Source organism: Gymnogyps californianus, unplaced genomic scaffold (genome assembly GCF_018139145.2).
Source record: "Gymnogyps californianus isolate 813 unplaced genomic scaffold, ASM1813914v2 HiC_scaffold_101, whole genome shotgun sequence".
Classification (NCBI taxonomy): Eukaryota; Metazoa; Chordata; class Aves; order Accipitriformes; family Cathartidae; genus Gymnogyps; species Gymnogyps californianus.
This window is the reverse complement of record NW_026113982.1, coordinates 13,376-40,636: the sequence shown is the minus strand read 5'-3', so window position 1 is coordinate 40,636 and position 27,261 is coordinate 13,376. Positions and strand designations below refer to the sequence as shown.

General features: G+C 39.6%; 1 protein-coding gene across 1 annotated transcript in view; it reads left to right on the top strand.

Moving 5' to 3' along the window:
- The window catches only part of LOC127027899 (vasculin-like), a 40,348-nt gene extending 17,470 nt beyond the window's left edge, over positions 1-22,878 (top strand). The window contains exons 4-12 of the mRNA XM_050913763.1: positions 3,517-3,640; positions 4,130-4,353; positions 5,004-5,070; positions 7,959-8,143; positions 8,942-9,082; positions 9,559-9,723; positions 16,992-17,176; positions 20,677-20,779; positions 21,918-22,878. Of these exons, the coding sequence (XP_050769720.1) occupies positions 3,517-3,640; positions 4,130-4,353; positions 5,004-5,070; positions 7,959-8,143; positions 8,942-9,082; positions 9,559-9,723; positions 16,992-17,176; positions 20,677-20,779; positions 21,918-22,076 (1,353 nt within the window). The 3' untranslated portion in view covers positions 22,077-22,878. The remainder of the gene's footprint in view (positions 1-3,516; positions 3,641-4,129; positions 4,354-5,003; positions 5,071-7,958; positions 8,144-8,941; positions 9,083-9,558; positions 9,724-16,991; positions 17,177-20,676; positions 20,780-21,917) is intronic.
- Positions 22,879-27,261: the final 4,383 nt, after the last annotated feature.

The following is a 27,261-nucleotide window of genomic DNA, read 5'->3' as shown; positions in this document are numbered from 1 at the left end:
AAATACATTTTCAATCAGAAAAGTAATCGGAGCTTAGTTTAATATGGTATCACAATTGCAAAACAATCTTTCTCCACATATTTCAAGAATCTGCTGGGAGAGCTTTACCTGCATACTTAAAGTGTCAATATAGCAGGATAAAAATAAGTTCCAGCACTACCCCAGTACTACTCGAATATATCCAGGGTGTGGGTTGTATCTGTCACCTCATTCCTGAATTGTGGGAAATTTCATTGCAAGCATATGTTGTGGATCCTGTTCTCTTCCATGAATCTGCCTCAAGGAGTTTAGATAGACTTTCTTTCATCTCTTCCAAAAACTCTGTAGTTGTATGCTTTCTCCATTATAGTCTTTGTGCTTCATTGTTTGAAATGCAGCTTATTTCCTTGTGTTACCTCCTCCCTCAATGATCAGCATTCTGTGATATAGAGCACATTTGGATATTAAACACTTGAAAAGTCTTTTTGGTCCTACCCAATGTGTAGTAATTCCTAGTTTATGGAATAAGACTTATCCTGTCATTCCTCTACAAGACAGGTCTCAAATGTTGTGCCCCCCTGCTCCCTGTCCCCTCCATTTCCTAGAATAGATGTTTATTTCTGCTTCCCGTATCTCAACAAAGCAGCTGAAGAGCAGGTAAGAGGGATGGAGATGAAGAAGAAGAATGGGGTGAAGGAAGGCAAGGTGTCTCATGTTTCATGCAGAATGGAGCTGGGATGAGGCTATGGTATCAACAACATTTAGACTTGAGGAGGAGAAACTGAACTCTGCCCAGTCAGTTTATATTTCCCTGAAAGAGGCACTTTTAGGAATTGCATCTTTATGAGTTTGGTTTCACCCTCGATCCTGGGTAGCTGAGGCTTTCCCTTACATAGGTAAAGGCTAGCATTAGAAAAACCTGATGCCAGGAAGCTGGGATTGTGAATGAGTTTTCTTAATGTGACTGATACAGATTACAGCTTGACCGAAATCCATCTCACCTATTGCTGATAATTTCCTCTTAAGGATAAGCTTTTATATCATCTCCCTGTCACTTATATAGCAAAGTCTACTGAGATAGCTGGGTATCCATTGCTCAGTAGCTTTAGTTCAGGTCTGAAACTAATATATTTGCATCAGTGCAGTATTGCAGTTGAGCAGGCGGAAATGGGAAAGCGTTGTGAATAGTGAAGCCATCTTGGGATATGGACGAAACTTTTCAGAAAGGATTGCTGTAAAATGTGTATGGGGAGATTGCAGATAGACTGGTAAACTCAGTAGTTTTTGCAAGCTTACTGTTACTTCGTGTTAAACAATAAGACTTCTTATACTTCAAAAATCTGTGTTGCTTTCTTTCTTGGCTGGTTGAATCAAGTCAGATAATTTCTCAACTTCCAGAAATTGCCAGTAGATTTCCTGTTGATTACAAAGTTTACTGTCATCCTTGCCACAAGAGGCTTGATAGACTGATACCTCCATCATGTGGGGAAAATGCAAACTGCATGATCTTTGCACGCAATTTAGACTTTAGATGCATTATATCAAGTACAACTCAAACACTGTATATAAAGTGCTGTCAGTTATAGTTTGTGAAAATGTGATTGTTCTTCAAAGTTCATACAAAAAAAAAAAGTAAGTTAAACTCCAAAGGCAATATTAGAAGGTTTTCGTATGTAAATGAACACATGAAGCTATCTTCTAAAATTTCATCTATGATCAACAGATCTGGAGCTTTTGGAAATTTTTGGCAGCTTATTCAAAGTTTGTTTCTAAGGAATTATTTTTTACTTAAATATTGAGATTCATTATGATAATTTGTTAACTACTTAAATCTTTTGATAATTTCTTGTGGTTTTCTGGGTTTTTTTCTCTCTCTCCAAGTTTGTCAAGGAAATAATTCACTTTCCAAGTCTCAAATCGAGAGGGAAATCCCTTTTCATTTGACTTCTATACAGTTTGGAAATACATATCTATTGCTTACTTGAGTTTGAATTTTAAGCAGTGGATTTTGAACAGCACCTTGAGCTCTGCTGGGGCATTGTCAGTAGAACTTGGGTGTAATTTTTTGTGTGATTGTCTCATGGTGGTGGGGGAGAAGGAAATAATTTTCTTCAACATATCTTCCAAAGTAGTTAAACCTATTACTGTGATTTCCTTTTTTCTTTTTTTTTTCTACTCACTTTGACCAGTGGAGTACTCTATCCATTAACATCTAAACAAGCCATATTAATATTTAATAACTGTTGAAATAAACTTGGGGCTTTCAATTTCAAACATGCACCATTACTGCTATACTTTTTTTTTTTTTCTTCTTTTTTTCCCTGAATGTTACTCAGTCTGGAGAGGGAGCGAGCTTCAGGCAGCAAAGTTGATACTTTTGGTGCAGTAAAGTTGATACTCCCTGGAATCACTAAGCTTACTTTGCTCACATAGTACATTTCCGCATTTATGCATTTGTAGATATTATGGCCCTCGAAAGTGTTGGATCTCTTGTACATGTGCAATACAATGGACATATATGTGCACAGTATGTGCTGGAGGGAAGGGGGCTTTGCTTCATCTGCATCAAAGGTTGGCTGTGTGGCAGGGAGGTGCTGGGTAACACAGCTCTCTGCTATCAATCACTGGGATATGTGTGGCATGTACAACAGTAAGGCTAAGCACTACTTTTGCAGAATGAAAATTTATTCTTGAATTTTTAAGGTGTAACAGCAAAAGAAATGTTATAGTGTTAGTAAAGCCAGATAGAAGTAATAGGGAAGACAGCTGCTGTAAGACATGATCTTTTTTGGTTTAATCCCCTTAGGTATGAGTTCTAGTCAGGATGTGTTTTGATTTCTGAGTGCTATTCTCAACATAAGGTTTTAGTTTATAAAGTACTTCCTACTGGTATATTAAAGATTTACTTCTTTAAAATTTCTACAGTGCCTACTTTATAAGCTGATAATTTGAAGTATATTTGTGAATCTGTACACTTTTGACTCTAGGTTTTACTTGTATTTCATAACTAGTTGCATTTGCCTTATTAAGTTATAATGACAAGGCTAACAAACTGGGCTTTTTTGGGGTACAGCTGCCTCTGGTGGAAGCAACTCCTTGCTTTCTATGCAATGCACATGTGTAGTCTCTAACCACCCAAATTAAGATCCCAGACTTCTTTCCTACCTTCCAAACTGTCATCTCATATTCTTTGTTACCTTTTTTTATTTTTCCTCTGCTGCCACATGTCACTTGTGCTCTTTTCTGCTGCCAAACCAAAATAAACACTTGGGTTTTTTACTTTGTGTCACAAGCATGGTCCTCAGCGCTGTTTCAGTGTCCTGGAGCGGAAGATATAGCTTCCGCTTCTGCTAGCATGGGAGATGATGACCTAACTCTGAACATATGCATACTTGAGAACTGCTGTATTGTCTGCCATTCATAGTCCTTTTAAAAATGGATTGTATATACCACGAGTAATGTACATATTATAGTTCTGATAATTCAGTTTTGTTATTAATCAGATATCTTAGGTCTACCACTTGTGCTCCTTTACAGTCATCACTGAACTTTGAGAAGCATTCTGAAAATTTTTTGTGGACAGAGAATCATTATGAAGCAAATCGCAGAAGACACAACTCTTCAGATGGATTTGATCCTAACATTGGATGGCCTAATGGAGGTATAATTTAGCTTTCATGGAACGTTTTAAATACGTTTACATTGTTGCTTTGTAGCACTTTGGCTAGAAAAAAAGTCTGATGATATTAGATGTCCTATGCCAAATGCTGTATTCTGTAGTAGAATAGAGGTAATGGAAAGACAGATCTGGGAGACGATGTGATGACTAAGGGTTGGTTAAAGTAGTGTGATTCCAGGTGTATTTCTCTCTTAAGAGGAAGGTGGTCAAGTTAATTCTCTAGCCAACAACATATAAATGAGCAGCCAGAAAAGGAGTTTGACTTCTTAATGTTGGACTACTATCCTCTTTCTTTGGCACTGTTTTGTGAGATTCTTCCCTGCTGCTTATGTGAATGAAAACTAAGTTTACTATGCTATCACATCCCAGAGTATAGAGCTTCTTGCTTAATTCCTCTACCAATTTTGCAAAGGTAGAATGTTCTTTCAAAACTGTTAGTAATTACATTTCTTTAAAATTTAAAAATCTAAGGGCATTTTGGGAGAAAAGAGAAGAATGGTTGGCGTTCACAAGGCAGAAATGGTACAGAAAATATAAACCATCGTGGGGGATACCACGGCGGAGGTTCCCGCACTCATACCAGCACTTTCCACTGTGGAAAAGGCCAAGGACTGCATGAAAACAATGTATCTGATAATGAAACTGGGAAAAAGGAAGACAAGGAAGTACCCAAACAGTTTGAGGCTGAGGATTTTGTAAGTTAATTGTAATTATAGTAAACAAGGTTTCATTGTTTCTGCAAGTGCCGTTTTGTCCATTACAAGCTACTTCATGAGATTTCACCAGTTACAGATCATCATATAAGGGATCACCCTTCGGTGTTAGTCATTTGTCCACTAACTTGTTTCTCTTTTTATATCCAGTTTTTATCATTATGTTGTTATTATTGTCACTTAAGTGTTTAAGTGAAACTATAATTGGGTTCTAAGTTTATTTCATAATATCTTACCACAGTTTACTGTGGCATGTGTATGTATTAAATTCTACACAAGTACCTTATTGGAAATCCGAAGTACTAACAAAATGATCTTTCTGCCACTGGCCGTTTGAGGTCCCATGCTTCAACCTAAAATTGTAGGATGTAAGGGGAAGGGTGAGCTTCCTCTTTGAAGAACCATACATCACTGTGTTTTGCTTTCTCTGGACAGTTCATATAATGGTATTGACTGCTGCTTGAGATGTTTTATTGGAGAAGAGGAAACAAGTGAGCATTGATCTCTTTGGGTTGCAGGGGGAAGTGTCTAGTCTGTCTCCATTTAAAAATCTTTGACAGCAGAGGTCATACTTCCGATATGTGATTCTTTATTTCATTGGTCCCACAATTCAAGACTTATTTTCCTTTCAGCCATCTTTGAATCCTGAATATGAGAGAACACCAAACCAGAATAAGTCTTTAGCTGCAGGTGTGTGGGGTGAGTATTTTTGATGTTTCTAAATATAAAAATGTAGCGGAGATCTGAAGTTGTTTTATTTGAAACATAGGAATTTTTTTAGAATATTACAAAGGTATAGATTGAAATTGAGGAAACTTCAATATTATTACAGTGTAAGTATCTTTTTGTTAGAGAGGTGACACTTCTATTTGGATATCAATCTGTTGGTCTGTAGATGCAGCCACAACTAGGATTCTTTCCAAGAACAAGTATAGGTCTTTTTGTAAAGATGTCAAGAATTTATCTCCCAAGAGGAAATGCGATGAAGGTGGGTCACCTAAACTAGTGATGTGATTGCTAGCTGAAGACTTCGTAAAAGAATGCTCCTGACTGATTAGAGCTGTTGGAAGATCTTGGAGAGAAACCTAGGAGGGCTGGGAAGAGCAGGTTAGTTTGCAGAGAATCATAGAATCATTTAGGTTGGAAAAGACCCTTAAGATCATAGAGTCCAACCATTAACCTAACACTGCCAAGTCCACCACTAAACCATGTCCCTAAGCACCACATCTACACATCTTTTAAATACCTCCAGGGATGCTGACTCAACCATCTCCCTGGGCAGCCTGTTCCAATGCTTGACAACCCTTTCGGTGAAGACATTTTTCCTAATATCCAATCTAAACCTCCCCTGGTGCAACTTGAGGCCATTTCCTCTTGTCCTATCACTTGTTACTTGGGAAAAGAGACCGACACCCACCTCGCTACAACCTCCTTTCAGGTAGTTGTAGAGAGCGATAAGGTCTCCCCTCAGCCTCCTTTTCTCCAGACTAAACAACCCCAGTTCCCTCAGCTGCTCCTCATAGGACTTGTTCTCTAGACCCTTCACCAGCTTTGTTGCTCTGCTTTGGACATGCTCCAGCACCTCAATGTCTTTCTCGTAGTGAGGGGCCCAAAACTGAACACAGTATTCGAGGTGCAATTTGAGTTTTAAGGTCTCTTCCTGGAAGCAAATGTCTTAAGCTGTTGGTTGTGTTTATGAATTACTTGTAAGAAAGCCAATTCTGAGAGTGGGCCTTTAACTGAACTGTAGTCTGGGTTTGTTTTCTCATCTCCACCTGATAAATTTGGCTACTGCTTTATAGTTCTGTGGGCTTTAAGTAGTGAATTGTTCACTCTAAGAAGGTGGCAGCTTTAGAATGCACAGGTTTTAAAGTAATAAACTTACTCAAACCTTTCTCTTTGAGGAAATAATTTAATTAAACATAAAAGCTACAACTTAAACTGTTGTTAATACTGAGGTCTGAAACTTGTTGCTCATTTTAAACAGTACTTTAATTTGTTGATTCTTTTTCTCATACTTCCCCAGTATGTTTTGCATTCTTAGGTAACACTAGGTGTAGGCCAACCCCTCAATATAAATATCTAATTGCTAGGAACTTTTGCAGGAGCCTAAACAATTGGACTGCTTTCCTTTTTTGTGTATTTAGTAGCTTTCATGTGAAAGTCAGGAAATATAGTTATCTTTCAATAAAAGAGTAACAATAGCTAAATTTTTTTCCGAACCAAGTTGTGGAAAATTATATAGCAACTTGAGTGTTTTACAACCTTTGCAGCACTCTGGCTGTGGCTGCTGCATGATGTGGCTCAATTTGATCTGAAGGAGGGCAAGTTTTCTAGGCTTTCTAGGTATCGCTCTTCACAAGTAAAGGAAGGAATGGTTCTATTAGCTACATAGATCTGCAAGCTACAGTGCAGCGGCTTGTTACAGCTTACAGCTTGGGATCTTACTTTATTACAGCTCTGCTATTGCAAGCCTTGTTTTGTAATTGAAAAACTGAAATTAAGGCTATTCTTATTCCCTATTAAAGGAAACTTAATATTCAGGACAAGAGGAATGTTACCATCCCCTTTTAATGACTTTTAAAAACTTATACTTCTGTTAGATTCCATTTTACCTTGTGTATGTGGGATGGGAGAATGCGAGTATTATGAAAAGTCTTTTCATAAAGTTTAATGAGAGCTAAGTATACAGTTATCACAAATGTTTCATAACATCTACCTGCTAAACAAAGCTAAAATCACTTATGCTTTTAAGATAGGTTTTTTTAAATGTAGGATATGGTGACTCTGCCTGTGAAGTAGAAATGCTTGCAGAGAGAGGAGATAATCTTGGAAAAGGTTGTTAATGCAGCATTGGAATGCATGTGCAAAAAAAAATAATTAAAGTGTTTTTTTCACTTTTTGAAAACTTTAGAACTGTTTTTAATAGGTGTTCTTTCAAACTGTTAAATGTCAGTTACTTAGTGAGTATGACAGCTGACTGTGTGTCTCCAATTAGTGCTCTCTTGAACCTGGAAATGGTATAAGCTTCAGATGTTCTATTATGCCCATCTGAGGCATAGAGATAGAGAAACCAGTCATTACCATGGTCTACAGTAGTATGCATCTCTTCTCTCATGTTTATAGAGCCTCAGTGTGGAACATTTGGCTCTAAAATGAGTTGTTAATAAATATATGAGTAATTATTCTTTAGTAACCTTAAAGGGAAATATGAAAACCATAATCTCTTTTGAAGATTAGGTAACTATTAACAACTAATAGTATTTGGATTTTAGATTTGCAAACAAGAACTGTGTAGCTAGCTTCTATGACTGAAGGATATCTTTATTTTCCGAAAGTAAAATTCCTGCATTGCCAAGTGAAATATTTTATAAAAAGTGGTTGTGGAAAAATGGAACAGAACTTGTGTTTACCCAGGTTTGTACAGTGTGTTATTTGTGGAACTAATACTGGACCAAGTTCCTGATTTATGACTGTTTGCTCTGGGTCATATGGCTATCCAGTACCCTGTGAACTAGGAACTTAAGAATGTATACACATGCATATATATATACGTGCACACACTTTTTTTTTCCCCCCCCCCCCAGAGTACCCTTTGAATCCTAAATCTAGATCTCCAAGAATGCTGGTCATTAAAAAGGGCAGTACAAAAGAACTGCAGATATCTGGATTCCCTGTAGTAGGAAGTCTTCATTCACAGCCAGTAAAGAATGGAACTGGCACAAGTGTTTATAAAGGATTAGTCCCTAAACCTGCTACTCCACCCGCAAAGGTGAGTCTTGGATACTGGTGGCATGAACAACATGCTGAAAAAAATCATGCTCTAATTCTGAATGTGCTTATTTCACCCCTGAGAGTACTGTTCCTAGAGTATTATGCTTTCAAATCTTGCTAAGTGCAGAACATCCCGAAAGTGAACAGAAACACTTTTTCTCATTTTTCTTTTTAAACGATACTGTAATTGGATCTCTCTTTGTTTCTCATTTACCTTTTTTGAGAAGTGCAAGAGCTGTCCAAGGGAGAGTGAAAAGGATGTTTTTAACTTACAGAATAGCAATGCCTTTTATATATGTGTTTTTAACAGAAAAATAGATACCTAGTGGAGAGCTATAGTTGGCATAAAAGTACCTCCAGAATTTATCCCAATTATTGATATAGATGTGCTTAGTGTCATTCTGGTCCCTCTCCATATGCAACTTTCCATGTTCATCTTTTGATTTTGTTTCAGGAATTTTTCTGTGCTCCTGAGAGCATCTGATGGAGCTGTTCTTAACACTCTCAACATACTACATTAAAACCACTATTTTCAGCTGTTGAAGACTCATGTTTTGATTCTTAATACCTCAAATATGAGGGTCTTAATTGTTTGTAAATTTAACTCTATATAAAAAGTGTAAACAATATTTGTGAGAGAGGATGAATTGCTCATAAACAGTCTCTTTTCCACAATAAAACAGGTATTTGCTCTAAATTATGGTTGTAGTTATGATTTGCTTTTGCTTAATCATTTTTCTAAATATTCCTGAAAATAATCCTATTGTAGTTAATGACTCTCTAAATTTTTGTTTAGCCTACACAGTGGAAAAGCCAAGCAAAAGAAAATAAACTTGGGAATCCATTTTCTCATGAATCTGCATATGGTATTGGCAATTTCAGTCCTTTCAAATCAACTGCCAAGGCATTTACTGTATCACAGAATTTGGTGAAAGAGGTAAAGCAATGTCTGTAGTTTTTATCAAATCTATCAAATTTTAAATTTGTTTGGTTGGATAACTGGATCAGTAAGTTTTATGCAGAACTGTATTGTGGAAGTTAGTGTGGGAGAGAGAAATACAGAAGGTACATCACTGGCCTTTAAGTACTGCAATATTTGCTTTGTAAGTTTGATTTGGAGTAAAAATGGTGCATTAGGAAGTATAACCTGGTAGGTTTAAACTTCAAAACTGCTAATAGTGTGATACACTTCAGAAGGTCCACTGTTTGTTAGCAGGGCTCCATAAACCTTCATCTCTGCGGTTACATGTAAGAACTATACGTATTGAAATACAAATATCTTCCCTCTGCTTTTTACTGTGGATATACATGAAACCTGAAACTACATGTGCCTGTGAGTTTGTCTTTCATTCAAAGTTTTATAAATGAATAAACTTCTAATATTCTTTCTTTTTTCTGACCCTCCCCGATTAGTGTAATCGGTCAAATTCGTCATCCCCTATTAACAAAGTTGGTCAGCCTCGTTTAACAAAATTGACAAGAATGCGGACTGATAAGAAGAGTGAATTTTTGAAAGCATTGAAACAAGATAGAGTGGAAGAGGAACGTGAAGACGAGAATCATGCTGGGCAAGAGAAGGTAGTTTTGTTCATACCTATTGTAGATCCAGCAGTAACAGTTCTCAGACTGAACATAAACTAGGAGTTTCAGGGAGTGTGAGAGAGAGACAGACTACTGGAATCACACCCTACCTTCCCTGAGACAGGCCCAACAGGCAGACAGGACAAATGATACAGGGGATTCCCTATCCTCTCTCTGCCTGGCTGAACACGGTGACTCAAGGGATAGGGAGCAATGGCAACAAGTTCCTGCCTGGCGCAGCAGGCACGTCTCCTCTGTGACTACCCCACCTTCCCAGGTGCCCTTGCATAGTAGGTATGAGGCTCTGCAAGTGGAACCAAACAATGATGAGGATGATGGTTCATCTAGCTTGGAGATGTCACTGAGGTTAAGTCAGCCTATGCCCTGCATCAAAACTGCTTCCATAAAGAAAAAAAGATGGGTCATTGTCATAGGAGACCCTCTCCTGAGGGGAACAGAAAGCCCAATATGCAGACCGGACCCACTTCTTAGGGAAGTCTGCTGCCTCCCTGGGGCCCAGGTTAAAGATGTGATGAGGAAACTTCCTACCCTGGTATGGCCCTCAAGTTATTATCCATTATTGATTTTTCAGGTAGGCAGCGATGAAGTTGCAACAAGAGGTCCGAGGGCAATCAAGAGAGACTTCAGGGCCTTGGGATGCCTGGTTAAGGGATCAGGAGCACAAGTAGTGTTCTCCTCTGTCCTTCCAGTTGCAGGGAATGATGAGGGAAGAAACAGGAAGAGCCAGCTGATCAATACCTGGCTCTGAGCCTGGTGTCACCGGCAGAATTTTGGGTTTTTTGATCATGGATCGGTCTACATGACACCAGGCCTGCTGGCGACAGACGGGATACACCTGTCTCAAAGGGGGAAAAGGATCTTTGCACAGGAGTTAGCAGGGCTCACTGAAAGAGCTTTAAACTAGATTTGAAGGGGGAAAGGGATAAAACCAGGCTCACTAGAGATAAGCTGTGGGGTGGCATGCCAATGTTTGAGGGACGGTGTGCTAGCGAGGTCCTTTGGTCTGCCATCTCAGTGGAGGTAGGGGATGGAAATCCATGCAGCAGCAAAGACGCAAGGGTTACTGATGTATTAGAAACCACGGAAGCGCCTAAGAATGGTCATGTAGGAATTAGGGCTTCTCCCCCAAAAAAAGGTGGCAGGATCAATAGCCCAAATGAAGTGCATCTATACCAATGCACACAGCATGGGCAACAAACAGGAGGAGTTGGAAGCCATTGTGCAGCTGGAAAACTATGATATAGTTGCCATCACGGAAACATGGTGGGATGACTCACACAACTGGAGTGCTGCAATGGATGGCTATAAACTCTTCAGAAGGGACAGGCAAGGAAGGAGAGGCAATGGGGTAGCCCTGTATGTTAGGGAGTGTTCTGATTGTCTGGAGCTTGACGATGGTGATGAAAGGGTTGAGTGTTTATGGGTAAGAGTCAGGAGAAAGACCAAAAAGGCAGATATCATGGTGGGAGTCTGTTATAGACCACCCAACCAGGATGAAGAGGGAGACAAAATATTCTATAAGCAGCTGGGAGAAGTCTCACGATCGCTAGCCCTTGTTCTCGTGGGGGACTTCAACTTACCAGATGTCTGCTGGAAATACAATACAGCAGAGAGGAAACAGTCCAGGAGGTTCCTGGAGTGTGTGGAAGATGATAACTTCCTGACACAGCTGGTGAGTGAGCCAACTAGGGAAGGCGCCCTGCTGGACCTGTTGTTTGTGAACAGAGAAGGACTTGTGGATGATGTGGTGGTTGGAGGCTGTCTTGGGCACAGCGATCATGAAATGATAGAGTTTATGATTCTCGGAGAAGTAAGGAGGGGGGTCAGTAGAACTGCTACCTTGGACTTCCGGAGGGCAGACTTTGGCCTGTTTAGGGGCCTGGTTGACAGAGTCCCTTGGGAGGCAGTCCTGAAGGGCAAAGGAGTCCAGGAAGGCTGGACATTCTTCAAGAAGGAAATCTTAAAGGCTCAGGAGCAGGCCGTCCCCATGTGCCGAAAGATGAGATGGCAGGGAAGAAGACTGGCCTGGCTGAACAGAGAGCTTTGGCTGGAACGCAGGAAAAAAAGAGTTTCTGACCTTTGGAAGAAGGGGCAGGCCACTCAGGAGGGCTACAAGGATGTCGTGAGGTTATGCAGGGAGAAAATCAGAAGGGCCAAAGTCCAACTAGAGCTTAATCTGGCTACTGCTGTAAAAGACAATAAAAAATGTTTCTATAAATACATTAGCAACAAAAGGAGGGCTAAGGAGAATCTCCATCCTTTATTGGATGCAGGGGGAAACATAGTGACAAAGGCTGAGGTACTTAATGCCTTCTTTGCCTCAGTCTTTAATAGTAAGACCAGTTGTTCTCCAGGTACCCAGCCCCCTGAGCTGGAAGACAGGGATGGGGAGCAGAATGAAGCCCCCATAATCCAAGGGGAAATGGTTAGCGACCTGCTACACCACTTAGACACACACAAGTCCATGAGGCCGGATGGGATCCACCCCAAGGGTACTGAGGGAGCTGGCAGAAGTGCTCACCAAGCCACTTTCTATCATTTACCAGCAGTCCTGGCTAACCGGGGAGGTCCCAGTTGACTGGAGGTTAGCAAATGTGATGCCCATCTACAAGAAGGGCCGGAAGGAGGATCTGGGGAACTACAGGCCTGTCAGCCTGACCTTGGTGCCGGGGAAGGTTATGGAGCAGATCATCTTGAGTGCCATCATACGGCATGTACAGGACAAGCAGGTGATCAGGCCCAGTCAGCATGGGTTTATGAAAGGCAGGTCCTGCTTGACTAACCTGGTCTCCTCCTATGACAAGGTGACCTGCTTAGTGGATGAGGGAAAGGCTGTGGATGTTGTCTACCTGGACTTTACTAAAGCCTTTGACACCGTTTCCCACAGCATTCTCCTGGAGAAACTGGCCGCTCATGGCTTGAACGGGCATACTCTTTGCTGGGTAAAAAACTGGCTGGATGGCTGGGCCCAAAGAGTTGTGGTGAATGGAGCTAAATTCAGTTGGCGGCCGGTCACAAGTGGTGTTCCCCAGGGCTCGGTATTGGGGCCAGTTCTGTTTAATATCTTTATCAATGATCTGGACGAGGGGATCGAGTGCACCCTCGGTAAGTTTGCAGACGACACCAAGTTGGGCGGGAGTGTTGATCTGCTTGAGGGTAGGAAGGCTCTACAGAGGGATCTGGATAGGCTGAATCGATGGGCTGAGGCCAATTGTATGAGATTCAACAAGGCTAAGTGCCGGGTCCTGCACTTGGGTCACAACAACCCCATGCAACGCTACAGGCTTGGGGAAGAGTGGCTGGAAAGCTGCCTGGCAGAAAAGGACCTGGGGGTGTTGGTTGACAGCCAGCTGAATATGAGCCGGCAGTGTGCCCAGGTGGCCAAGAAGGCCAATAGCATCTTGGCTTGTATCAGAAATAGTGTGGCCAGCAGGACTAGGGAAGTGATCGTCCCCCTGTACTCGGCACTGGTGAGGCCACACCTCGAATACTGTGTTCAGTTTTGGGCCCCTCACTACGAGAAAGACATTGAGGTGCTGGAGCATGTCCAAAGAAGAGCAACGAAGCTGGTGAAGGGTCTAGAGAACAAGTCCTATGAGGAGTGGCTGAGGGAACTGGGGTTGTTTAGTCTGGAGAAAAGGAGGCTGAGGGGAGACCTTATCGCTCTCTACAACTACCTGAAAGGAGGTTGTAGCAAGGTGGGTGTCAGTCTCTTTTCCCAAGTAACAAGTGATAGGACAAGAGGAAATGGCCTCAAGTTGTGCCAGGGGAGGTTTAGATTGGATATTAGGAAAAATGTCTTCACTGAAAGGGTTGTCAAGCATTGGAACAGGCTGCCCAGGGAGATGGTTGAGTCAGCATCCCTGGAGGTATTTAAAAGATGTGTGGATGTGGTGCTTAGGGACATGGTTTAGTGGTGGACTTGGCAGTGCTAGGTTAACAGTTGGACTCTATGATCTTAAGGGTCTTTTCCAACCTAAATGATTCTATTCTATGATTCTATACTTTTTATTTGGCTGTAAACAGCTGTTAAGTCATGGTCTTGATCTTTAAATGAAGGAAAGGAATTACATTTTGATGAATTTTAAGAAGTTGCTCCAAGTACTCCTCTTTCTTCAGTGCTTCTTAGTAATTTCTTTTTTTCTTTCTGCAGTATCTGTTCATACATGTTAGAGACAGATGTGCCTGAGTTATTAGGAACAATAAAAAGAATAAATAAGCTTAGTACGCTAACCTAATCTTTGTGGTGGGCAGTGTTTCACACCTTGGCCGTTAGTTATCCTACAAAACAATTAATGGACAAACTTGGTTCTGCTTCTCAAACCGTTTCCTTTCTAATTCAAGCATTTAGATAGCCAGAAGTTCTCTATTCTTGGTCTAGTCATAGGGGCAGTAGTTTGATTTATGCATATATAAAGAACCTGTTTTTACTTCCTAATTGAGAACTTGGAGGCCTATACTGTATATAATATTATGTGTCAGTTTTCTTTCATTCTGGATCAATTTATGCAGTGCTTAGCTGGCGCCTGAGAATATTTTTCAGTGCTACCAGGCACCAACAAGCCATAAGCATAGTTATCATACATAGTCCAAGTGAAGATAAGTAATGTATTATTCAGGATGAGGCGATTAAAAGCCTATGTTTGCTGTAAATGAGTGGTTTAAAGTGTAAACAAAAAAAAAGGCACAAATTACAAATCAGCCAGACAAATAAAATGAGTGGTTTTGAGGAAGGGTTATTCAGATTCAGAGACATGAAAAAAGAAACAGTGCTGGTGTGCACTGCTCAAAAGTAAGGTTGACTTTTCTGACCCTGTTCCTATTTCTGGCAAAATAAAATTTGCTGTAATGGGACTGTACAACTTAGCTGTATGTATCAGTTGGGAAAGGTCTGCATCTTTCCATTAGGCATTTTATGGCTGAGCACCTTGAGATGGGTGTTGGGGGTAATGCTGTTCATGTGTGTTTAAGAAATACACAAAATTTTGATTTAAGATTAAAAAGATCTTGGGAAACACTGTCTTGAGCTTCAGAATTCTGAACATGAATTTGGTGGGAGTTTCTATTCCTGAAATTGTCTTGAGTTCTTAATATCTTCATGATACTTATGTCAAATGCATTTTGTTGTCCCTGATTTTCAGAAGTGGTGTATTTGGGGGGGGAGGGGGGAGGTTTTTAGTAGTGAAAATTGTAATGTCCTTGGACAGATGTATGTAACACGTAGCCTGGAGTATTTGTTGATAAGGGCATGCGTCCTCTTCCCTGCCCTTGCTGTTTCACTAACAGGTGTGAAAAGATGTTAAATCATGTAACTAATAGTTGTCCTACTTCCAACATTCATTTTAATGATCATCAGTAGAAGACATGGTGTGCAACTGAGTGGATAGGGAGATAACCGCGCAACAGACTTTTATAACGTGATCCTGTTGATGGAATTTTAAGGCCTGCAGTAACAGATTTCATCTCTGAAATAATGAGGCAAATCATGATCAGCAGCTGAATCATGCTTGAAGAAGCTATTTTGCCCTAATATATTAAAACTGTTTAATATTTTTATGAATTTTCTTTGATAATGAGATGCATTCTTCAGGCGTATGATTTAACAGGTGAATATATGTTTACTTGGGGTACTTGTTCTTCAGAAATTCTTGCTGAGCATTCTAAAATTTCTGGAGGCAGACAACACTGTGAGTGGGAGGGGAATGATGATGGATGATCTTGATCATGGACTGAAGTATGATTTTGTACAAGTGCAGAACTGGCTGATTGAGCGATTGCCTCCTGCTATGGATAATGCTGTTATGCCAAGTTTAGGGATTTTGTCAAAAGGGTGTTAGCTAGATAATTTTCATACTCTCCTCTGTTTTTACACTTGGTAAGACTTCTGAGGCTATTTGGCTCATTACTAAATAAGAATTACAAGTTGCTGAATGAGTAGAATTAAAAGAAACATCTCTGGTTTATAGGATTAAAGAACTTAATATTTGAGTGAACCTGAACAGTCTGCTTTCTAAATAAACTTTCTTCCTAGTTCTTATTTCATGGCTAGTAAGTTACAGTTGCTGTAACAACAGCCTGAGAAGCTCTGTGATGTGTGCCTGTGTGTAGGGGAAGCTGTTGTCTGAATTTAAAGAGCAGTATCCAATCTGAACTTGTGGCAGATGAATTTGCTGGTTGAGGTAAGTTGGCTGTGACCTGCCCCTTAAACTAAGCTGTCCTGGTTTCAGCTGGGATAGAGTTATTTTTCTTCCTAGTAGCTGGTACAGTGCTGTGTTTTGGATTTAGTGTGAGAATAATGTTGATAACACTCTGAGGTTTTAGTTGTTGCTAAGTAGCGCTTATCTTAAGCCAAGGACTTTTCAGTTTCCCATGCTCTGCCAGCAAGCAGGTGTGCAAGAAGCTGGGAGGGAGCATAGCCGGGGCAGCTGACCTGAACTAGCCAAAGGGGTATTCCATACCATGGAACATCATGCCCAGTATATAAACGGGGGGAGTTGGTGGGGAGGGGCGGATCGCTGCTGGGGCATTGGTCAGCGGGTGGTGAGCAATTGCATTGTGCATCACTTGTCTTTTCTTGGGTGTTATTTCTCTCTCTTTTTTGTTATCTTCCTTTTCATTGCAATTATTATTATGTTGTTATTATTATTATTAGTTACTATTATATTTTATTTTACTTTAGTTATTAAACTCTTATCTCAACCCATGAGTTCTACTTCCCCCCCCCCCCCCCCCCCCCAATCCTCCTCCCCATCCCACCAGGAGCAGGGGGAGGAATGAGGGAGCAGCTGCGTGGTGCTTAGCTGCTGGCTGGGGTTAAACCACGACATAAGCAAACTTGAGAACTCTTTTGCTTTCAAACTTCTCCTGACATGCATGGCTCTGATATTTTATTAGGAACCTTGTTTGTAAGTTCAACAGATAAATTATTTAAGCTGCCTTTCATACTTATAGAAATAATAAGTTCGAATTTTAAGATATGTTTGAAACTTTGTAGAAAAAAGTTTGAGGCTGAGCATGGGAGTTGCTTTCTACATTACTTGATCAGTGGCATAACTTAAGATTTCTGTAGTATCTAGGTATTGCAAACTCTAGAAGTATGAACAGTTATCCCCGAAGTAGTATAGAGCGTCTCCATTTAAACTTAATTTAAATTGAACAGAATCACTGAATTGCAGCATTTGCAGACATTTACTTGTGAATGGAATTTACTTTTAAACTTTGTAATATATAATTATTTTTGACAGGATGATGAGTCCTTTAACTTGCACAACAGCAACAGTCCTCATCATGAGAGAGATATAAACCAAAACTTTGAAAATGAAATTCCGCAAGAGAATGGCAATGCTCCAATTACATCTCAACAGATCATTCGATCTTCACCTTTCCCTCGGGCAGATGTTCTTTCAAGCTCACTTGAGGCAGAGCATAGGTATGTACTTTATTATAATATAAAGAGTGTTCTTTCATGGTAAGTGTGAGCATGTCTTAAATTCTTACTAGTTCAGAAGTCAGAATCTGAAAACTGAGAACACATAAAATGTTTAATGAGTACTGTCAAAGTCTAACTTTTAGACATGTGCTAATTTAACATGGAATATACTTTGTTTCTACTAGACTTGTGTACTGACATCTTAAACTTGCTTTACTAAAAATTTGATGTATTTCATTATAAAGAAATAAAGCAAACTACATAGTGACTTCATCCCTCTGATTTTGGTCTGCATGTCTAGGAAAAACAATGCATATAATTGCTATTTGTATTAATAATGCTTTTAAATACTGCATCTTATGTAAAACTCCAGTGAGTTTTTCCTTGTTAAAGAAATTAATTATTTCTGTAGCTGACTAGTTGATGCTGTCAGTGATATCACAAGACAATGCACTGGAAAGGGAGAAAGTAACTTCAAAAAAGGATTGAAACAATTCTAGTATCTCATAATTGTAACTGCAGTAGCAACTGGTAGAGATTGAGAATGATGCTGCTGGGAAATCACAACTCAGTCTGGAGGTGAGCTTGTCATGAGCTCTGTTAAATTCTTACTGTTTCTGGCAACTACAGAAACGTAGTGATAGATTAGATAGATTTTTTTTTTTTTCTTTTAGTGATAGATTCTACGTATACATTGGACTAGAGAACTTTTCCTTTTGTAGTACCTGCAGAGGAAACTTTCATGACCTCTTATCCCTCATGAGTATGAAAAGTGAAATGCACCCTGCTCTGTTCCTTTTTTTTCCACCATTGGCTATGGAGACAGAAATCTTTGGCCACTAGAGGCTACTGATGAATATTTTTGAATAGAAGATAGGAGTCAAATCTAACTCTCATTTGTCAATTCAAATGACTTTGAATGGCCTTCATAGGGTTTCTGGGCAAGCATCTTTCCTTGTGGTATCCCAGAGATGCTGTGTCTCCATACTATACCAGCCCTTTGGCTGAGACCTCTGCATGTATGTAGACAGATGTTATGGTAAGCCTTTTTGTGGTAAATTGGACTTGAAGTGACCAGCTTAACTCACAGGATACTTGTGCATACCTAATAACTGTATAGGCACGTCTTGTACAAAATACATCTTGGGCTTCCTTTCTGCTGGGGGAATTTCCAACATGCAGTGATTATGTACTTATCCTGTTGGTGTCAAGTTTGCTAATCTGAAGCTTAATTTTTTTTTTACGTAGTTCACACTTTTAACCATTCTAGAAGCCTAATGTTGCTTTAAAGGGACAGTGGTCCTGCTAACTTTAGATGATATTGCTTAAAAATTAATTAGCTATTGCCCTAAATTTTATTTATGTTAACGGGAGCTATGTAACTATTCACTTTACCATACATAATACTGTTAACATCTTTGCTTGCAGTAAAATTTTCTGACTCAAATTACTGTTGCTAAAAATATAACTATCATTGAACTGCTTTTGGCATTGCATAATGGCGAGTCTTTTTCTGTATACAAATGCACATATTCTCTTAAAAGAGAGAAGTTTTGGATGACTTGCATATTATTTCTGCTGCTTCCTGAGGATTTCACCGTTCCTGGCTGTCACATTATCCAGTTTGGTTCAAACACTAGAGAGGATGTAATTTCCATTTCTGTTATTGTCCTGTTAACTTTTTTAAACAATCTCAGTAATGCTGTCCCCTTCCCCCGCCCCCCCCCCCATTCCAGGCTTTTATTATGGTTTTAACAATAGTCATTGGTGTCGTTGGTCACCTGTAGTGACACATCCAGTGCATATCCACTGTATTGGGACCTAGAATTTTTTGTAGGGAGGGTTATGTTGAAGGGCATTTCTTGCTGACATCTGGCTAAATGGAATACCTGGCACATGACATCAACTGTGAGTTCATCTAACTTCCCTGTTTTAGTATATTTACTGTTCTTCAGCTCTAAGTGTCAGTTTCTTGTGTCAGTTCTGGCATATACTTTAGAAACCTCTTTATTTTTTTGTGAAATAGCTTTAACCTCCTTTAACATTTAAGGTCAACAGGTGTGTGGTTTGCCTGAAGAAGGTGCTAATCCTTTTGGCAAAAACTTTGCAGCAAGAGAACTTACAATCTTTATTGTTAAATGTCAGTGTCTTCACCCTCAGATAACCTGTGTTTTCACAGCGTCTTCACGCCTAAAACCACTTTCTTCCTGCTCAGATACTGCTGTCCCACTTTTGATACTAGCTAAAACACTTATTATTGCATCTTTGGACATCTCAAGCTTAGTCACAAGAGGAATCTGTCTCCATTTCTTTTCCTCCCCTCATCCCAAAACTCACTCCTAGTTGTAGTCTGTCTGTGCTGGAATATCAGTATCTGCTGTCAGGTGAGACTCAATTGCAAAGAAGCCTGTCCTGGCTCTGACATTAGCATGTGCTAGAAAAAAGAAACTATATGAGGCCATTGCATCCTGAATTGTGCTTCTGTCACTGAGGATTAATGCAGCTTCTCCCATGTGCATTGTCTCCATCTCCAAACTTGATGCAGAAGATACTGTGTGTCTGAGGTGAGGAACCATCTCTGATATTGGTTCCCATGGAGGGGCATCACCAGCATTCCTACGCTGCTGCTCCACCAGAGCAGTTATGCAAAGGAGATACATTCTTACTTTTCCACCTGACAGATTTCTTGTCTTAAAATGAAGGTACAGTTACTTAGGTTCTGCTTTCTTCCTGCTTGAACTTTAGGAATATGATGAATATCATAGTGTAGCCAGGGTCACTTGATTGTACTAAAGTCATTTGCCTTTGATAACTTCTTACACAAATATATTGATGATGGAGGTCGCAGCTTAATGGGCTGTAAAGTCCATAGTCCCAACACCAGATATGCTTTTAAGAGAAATCCTATGCATCAATAGCTGAACTTGCATATGATCCAAATTCTTTTCTCTTTTGCTTTTGCCTTCTTTATTGCTGCAGTCCTGGAGAGCAGCCATCCAATTGAAACAGAATATGAAAAACTGTCAGCTTTTTTTTTTAGGCTGGTAATAAAGATCCTGAAGTGAGAGAATATGATGAAATTTGGCTTTTGTGTCCTTATGTTCACTGGATTGGCAGAGAGAGCAGGGTCTATTTTGTACGTGAAACCTGATGGCAGGAAATGTAATACTTGGTATGTGCAAGTGATGGTGTGGATATATGCTTGAAATTAAGAATGTGTTCTATAGATAAAGTATTACTGTTTAATTTTTGCAACCTTTGAAATTAAACGTGTAGTGGTAAAACAGGGTCATCTTTGAAGGACCTGAGAACTTCTCAACTTCTGTGCTTTATATATCTTTTGTAAGGCTTTTAACCTACTTTTATGTAAGAGTTTGTTTAAAAAAATTATGGACTGATTAATCCATTTATTACAGATCTTTACACATCTATGTAGGCAGAGCTTGAAATGTCTGAGTGTGCATAGCAAATTCCTTAATGTTGTCCTTTTTATTTTAAAGGTTGTTAAAGGAGATGGGCTGGCAGGAAGACAGTGAAAATGATGAAACATGTGCTCCACTAACAGAGGATGAGATGAGGGAATTCCAAGTCATTAGTGAACAGGTAACGCTAAGTTAATGTTCCATTATGAACTTGTAGGTGGCTACCCTAAATGCCTACCTTTGAGGGGGATCTCCAGTAATTTTGATGGTTAGGGATGCTGCCATTTCAGTACCCTTTTTCTTTCCTCTCTCTTGCCTCCTTGTGCTTTCGGAAGAATAGTTGCTTTAAAAAGATAGGGGACCAGTGCTTATTGTAGGTAAGGCCTATTCTCAAAATATCAAGGGAAGGGTAGGGGAGTGGTTCTGAGTAGTTTCAGCATTGCTGGTAGTAGAATTGCACAGGCTTTCCAGGACCTCAGCTTAGCCTGAGGAAAGGGAGTTTTCTTTCAAGGTTTTTATGCAGCTTCTTTGGCTTTCCAAAATCTGAATTTTCTCTGTTGGAAGTTGAGGGACACTTAATTCACTAGTAACAAAGTCTGAAAAGGCAATCTAGACTCGAATATTTTTTTTTTTTTTAATTAGGAGTGTTTTATATACCTGATAGGGGTCAGTGAGGGAGGGGCTGGAAGGGAGAATCTTGCATAATGTTAAATCTGAACATTTGATATTTCCATAAGCCTAGCCATGCAGGTGCTAATTAGAGCATTTTGAATATTAAACTCTTAAATGCTTGGCTTATTGCCCAACTTCTGCACCATGTCTGGAAATGCAGTAATTCCTTTCTTGTAGAATAAGTTGTTTCCTTCTCTCCACTGTCTTTGACTTTCCAACTGCATCAGGTAGACAGACTGGGATACCCATTCCTCCCTGCTTCTTCTCTTCCTGGGCCCCTTCCTCACTGCAGACCCTGCCCTTCTTAGTACAGGTGTTTGCAGCAGACTGTGGAAAAAGGGACTGCATCACAGGAGAGACCATGTGGGAGGGATCACTGGGGCAAGATGTCTGAGGAAGTGGGTGAGAAGAGGGTAAGCTCTTGTTCACTGCAGGAGCTTAGTTTAGCACAGTTGGAGGCTCTTGGATGCAGGTGGCTGGCCCAGAAGTGAAGGCGCTCAGGTGAATTTTCCTTTGTGTGTATATATAAAATAGGTCATGCAGTGGATCTAATGTAGCCCATAGATGATGTAGAGAATGCTGAAATGCAACAGATTGTTGTGTTTAGCTTTTTCTTTCTCTGAATACATCTTGTTTTCTCATTTCAGTTACAAAAAAATGGCCTTCGGAAAAATGGCATTTTGAAAAATGGCCTCACCTGTGATTTTAAATTTAGCCCCTGGAAAAACAGCACTTTCAAACCTGCTCTGGAGAATGAGGATTCTGAGACGAGCAGCAGTGATACATCAGATGATGATGATGTGTGAAGATTTCTGTAACATCTGCAGAAGCTTGTTTTGATCTCATGAAAATTTGGGGATATATTGTCCAAAAAAAAAATTTCTAATTTATATAGTAACATACCCCGTTAGAGGAAGAATGATGGGACTTCTCTCTGAAGAAAACAAGGAATGTTGTGTTGAACATTACTATAATTTCTTTGCAAACAAATGTTGTAGAATGAGGACTTGGGTTGACTTTCTTCATCACTGCAGCATTTCTGACTAGCAGTGTGACAATGTAACAAATCAGACTTTCTCATTTAATAATAAAAACAAAAAGAATTGTGTAATGTCTCGCAAAGCTTCTGTCTTAATATGTCCAAGTCTATTAGGAAAAAAAAGGCAGCTTGACACAGTGTTTTGCTTGCCAAGTCATTTATTTCTTACAATGGAAATCCTTGAGTCCACTTTGTATGCAAAAAGGGCAATGTAGCATGTTAGCTAAAATGAGCAAAGAGCACTAAAACTCTTTTCCTTAATTGAGCTGTTGTACTGTTCTGCTTTTTCCACGCATAACTGTTCTTTAGCCATTTGTAGTGTAGTCATCATTATTAACAGCAAAACCCCCTGATATTTCAGTTCCAAATTTCTAGAACTAACTTTTAAATTGAAAGCTTTATGTGGGGTATTGCAAGACCCAGTATTCTCACAGTGAACACGTTTCTTGTGGGAAAATAAGCACTTTGATTTTTACTATTCACGTGCAGAAAAAATAATTACACTGACTGGATTTGTCCACTACATGGAAAATAAACTGATTTACAGAGTATTGTCTCAGTGCATAGCATCAAGGGTATTGTTTTAAAATCTAGTAAGTTTTGTTTGCATTTATATTAAATGTACTCTGGCAGCAGTGACTGCATTTCAGAATGAGTTAAAAATATTTTTATCACCAGATCTTGCCTTTATAAGCAGCAGAAGTATATCTATGCAATAAGCACCTGTTTTGCTTACTTTGTGTCAAACTTTTTCTTTATAATCACACATTTAAAAACTAATATTATTTATAGTTTTATTTGGTTCATTTCAGTTCTTTAAATATTTTCCACATGGTTGTACAAACTATGTAGCATTAATTCATAAGCACAACTGCTCTTGGTGATGTCACGTACATTTATAACATAGCTTATATATAGACATTCCTCCTTCAAAATATTTTTGAATTGCACTACTTCTTATAGTAAGTAATTTGCAATTTAAAACTCTAAAGCAAAAATATTTATAAAGCTGAGATTTTGTCCATGTTTAACTTCTTTAGGAAAAGACATTTTTTATAAGGTGGCATCTAACAATTTTGGGCCAAAGGTGGTGTGTGGGGTTTTTTGGGGGGTTGTTTTTTTTGGGGGGGGATGGGTGTTTGGTGTTTTTGGTGTTGTTGGTGTTTTTTGTGTTTTTTGGTTTTTTAAAAACAATTTTCTATTCAAGAGGTCAGGTGTTTTTTTTTTTTTCTTGGAACAGGCATGCAAATGTTGATGTTAATTTTGGCACAATGTATTGAAATATGCATTTTCTTATCTAAATTTAAGAGGATAAAAATGTTTCTTTTTTAAAGAGAAAACTGCTGTATTGGTAATGAAGTATTTCCTACTTGTAATACCTTACCTTTCTCTTTCCCCTCTCCTGCAGTGGTGTTGTTTTGTTTTGTTTGTTTGTTTGTTTTACTAACTTTGACACCTTGGTGTAGTTTATTCTCTTTTTGGTTGTCACATCCTATCAACAGGATCTTCTGCCTATTGTAGTTACTTAGTGGTATGTAAATACACTGTTTTTACTAAGTGAAAACTTTTTTTGCCTTGATGTTTCTCAAAGCAGGACGTAGACAATTCCCCCCCCGTCTTCAATTTAGTGACAAGTGTCACCTGTAACTAACCCTTTGGGAAGATACTATAATTATAGAAGAATTGTGTTATACTAAGTGTATAGACTTGGGAAATTTACAAGTTGTAGTTGAGAAAATTTTCTTTAGAGAAAGTAGACATAATAGTTATACTTGGTACTTCTGTTTCTCTAGTTTACATCCTGAAACTGGTAACAGAAGCACAGGTCACAATGAGCTGTGAGCAAAGGAAGTAACAGGACTTGAGTAGTGGTTTTGCTTCGTAGAACGAAACACCTTTACAGCCTTTGTAACTTGTTTTCTATGAGTGTGACTTCTTGTGACTACTTCCCTTGTATCTGCTGTGTTGTCCATTCTGACTCTATACACCCAGCATAATTACTCTGTACTCATACTATACCGTGTTTGTGTTTCTGAAGTCTATTGTGTTCGATATGGTGATTTGATGATGTGCAGATGCATAACCTTAACCAACTGATACTTGTGGATTCAGTGCTAGTCCTTATACAGTGGTCCATTCTGACCCTTCATGCTAGTTCAGAAACTGACGTCAAAGGTCTGCATAGCCCTTAGCTTAAATGGTTATCTGCCTGCTCTGTTACTTCAGTTTGCCCCTCACCACAGTAAGAGATGGAAGTGGGGAAGCTGTGATGTTTTCACTGAGGAATTGATTGCCTTATGTTATATTTACTTAATGGCAAAGCTGAGTAATGCATTGGTCCTCTTTTCTGCCACCTTAATAAGAAACACCTTCTTTAGTCACTCACTGAGGAACTCTGTTTTTGGTTGAGTTTTTTATTTTTATTTTCCTGGGAAGTGTCACTTGAAACAAAGTTTGGTTTTCATATTTTACTTCCATAAAATGTAAAGCATTCTTTTGCACTGTCCCCCTCCCTTTTGTTCAGTGCCTGAGGATGTAAAGCAGAATGAAATCTGATTTTCTAGTATGTAACAACGCAACTTTTTGCATCTTTGACTTTGTTCCTTTCCCAGGGCAATTTTAGTGGTTTATCAGCCTTTCTCTTCTGTCGTACCTGAACCATGATCCATTCCCAGGATACATCCTCTCTTGTTTTTCTGCTTGAACATATTAAACACCAGCAAGGAAGTCTACCTTAAAGGCTTAAGAAGTTGTTGGACTAAGCTTGCCCATTCCTTTAGTAGGTTCTAGCAAGCTTTGGATATTAAAGAATGTCTGCTGGAGATAGTTTGTCAGTGCTGGGCCCCAGAGAGCTTGACTTTAGTGACAGTAGTCACTGATTGCTGCATGCAGACATGGCACTGCTGTATGATTTGCAGTAATTGCTGCCATTTCTCTTCTTAATCCTGTCTGTATTGGCAGAGAACCGCATCTTCTTAGTTCCTCTTCCCATCCTTTTTTAAAAGGGAAGATGACTGATTAATCACTCACTGATTTTCTGATCTACTGGTGATGAGGAATGTGCCCTCTGCGTATACTGATGGTATGGAGGGTACCTTTGTTTATGGTATAAGGATCTGGGGCTCCTTTGCCTCATCTAGAACGACTAGAGGCCTTCCTCACTGATTTGTACAGGGCCTTTTTCTCTATTAACTGGTAAGAGAAGCTAGATATCTTTCCTGAAAAGAGTGTTAATTACAGTAAAGTTGTCCATTGATGTATATTGGACCCAATCAAGATTCTGAAGAAGATTTTTGCTGCTTGTAATCCCAGTCTTTGAGAAATGTTATCAAGTATGAAAGAAATTGTTTTTTGTTCTCCTATGCAATTGCCTCGGGGGGGGGGAGGGAGGGAATAAAATCTGTTTTATTTATGATGAGGACCTCAACTTTAGTGTTTCTTCTTTAAAGAATGCCTGTTCTTTAGTAAATACATTTAAACTGCTGGCTGTTAGAAACTGGAAGGAGAGCTTAGTCAAGGATGTCTTTGTTTTTCCCTGTTTTCTATTTGCTGCTAGGCAGTGGTTGAGACAGTTTATTCCACTGCATGGAACTTTTGGTCCGATTAAGGATTATTGCTGTTGTGCACCAAGAATTATTGGCTCATTAGAATGATAAATGTGCTGACTAGCTGGTCAGCTTTCCTCATGCTGTTATTCATAGTCATTAGTGAGCTTTATTGCAAATTGAATGAGGTTTGTTTCATTCCCTGGATCTCGCTCTTCAGCCTTCCCTAGAGTAGCTGGCAACACATTTGCTAGACCGGCACTGGCAGTGATTTGCGAGGCAGTCTGGCTGCGTGAAGCATAGGTGTGTATTCTGTCTCAGGAGGTTTGCGCTTCCTCAGAGATTTGAAAGCAACTTCTAGGGTCTATCTCTGTGTGTTGCCATCTGTCGTGGTTTAACCCCAGCCGGCAGCTAAGCACCACGCAGCCGCTCGCTCACTGCCCCCCCACCCCTGGGATGGGGGAGAGAATCAGGAAAAAAAAACCTCGTGAGTTGAGATAAAGACAGTTTAATAGGACAGAAAGGAATGAAAAACAATGATAATGACAATAATAATATGACAATAGCAATACTAAAAGAATTAAACTATACAAAGCAAGTGGTGCACAATGCAATTGCTCACCACTCATTGACCGATGCCCAGTTAGTTCCCGAGCCACGATCCCCCCTCCCAGTTAACTCCCCCCAGTTTATATACTGGGCATGATGTCATATGGTATGGAATAGCTCTTTGGCCAGTTTGGGTCAGCTGTCCTGATGGTGTCCCCTTGTGCCCCTCCAGCCTTCTTGCTGGCTGGCCATGAGAAGCTGAAAAATCCTTGACTTAGTATAAAAACTACTTAGCAACAACTAAAAACATCAGTGTGTTATCAACATTCTTTTCCTACTAAATCCAAAACACAGCACTATACCAGCTACTAGGAAGAAAATTAACTCTGTCCTAGCCGAAACCAGGACACCATCTAGGAAAGATCTTCGGACAGACTAAAGAAAAATTCATACCTTTGACCAGTTGGTCAATAGAGTGTACTGCTCTGTTACTAAATTCAGTGCCTACCAAAGCCTGCTTCCATCATGTTCTCTTGTGCAAATCTGATTATCTGATGGAGATGCGAGATCTTACAGGGTCTATAGTGGCATGCGTTTCTTAAATCCCTACAAAGATACCTGAGAGTATGCTTGCTATTTAGACTTCGTTCTGTATACATCTTCCTTGAACATCCTCTTAGTATGTAGCTATTTATTCCTCTGGCAATAGCATGATTCCTATAGAGGAATGACATTCTATACTTGCAGGGCAAATGCTCATTTACTTTCCTATCCTATCTGGGTCAAAGATACAGCCTTGAAGTAGAAGAGAATATTTTCAGCAACTGGTATGATTGCTGATTTCCAGAGAAGCATCTC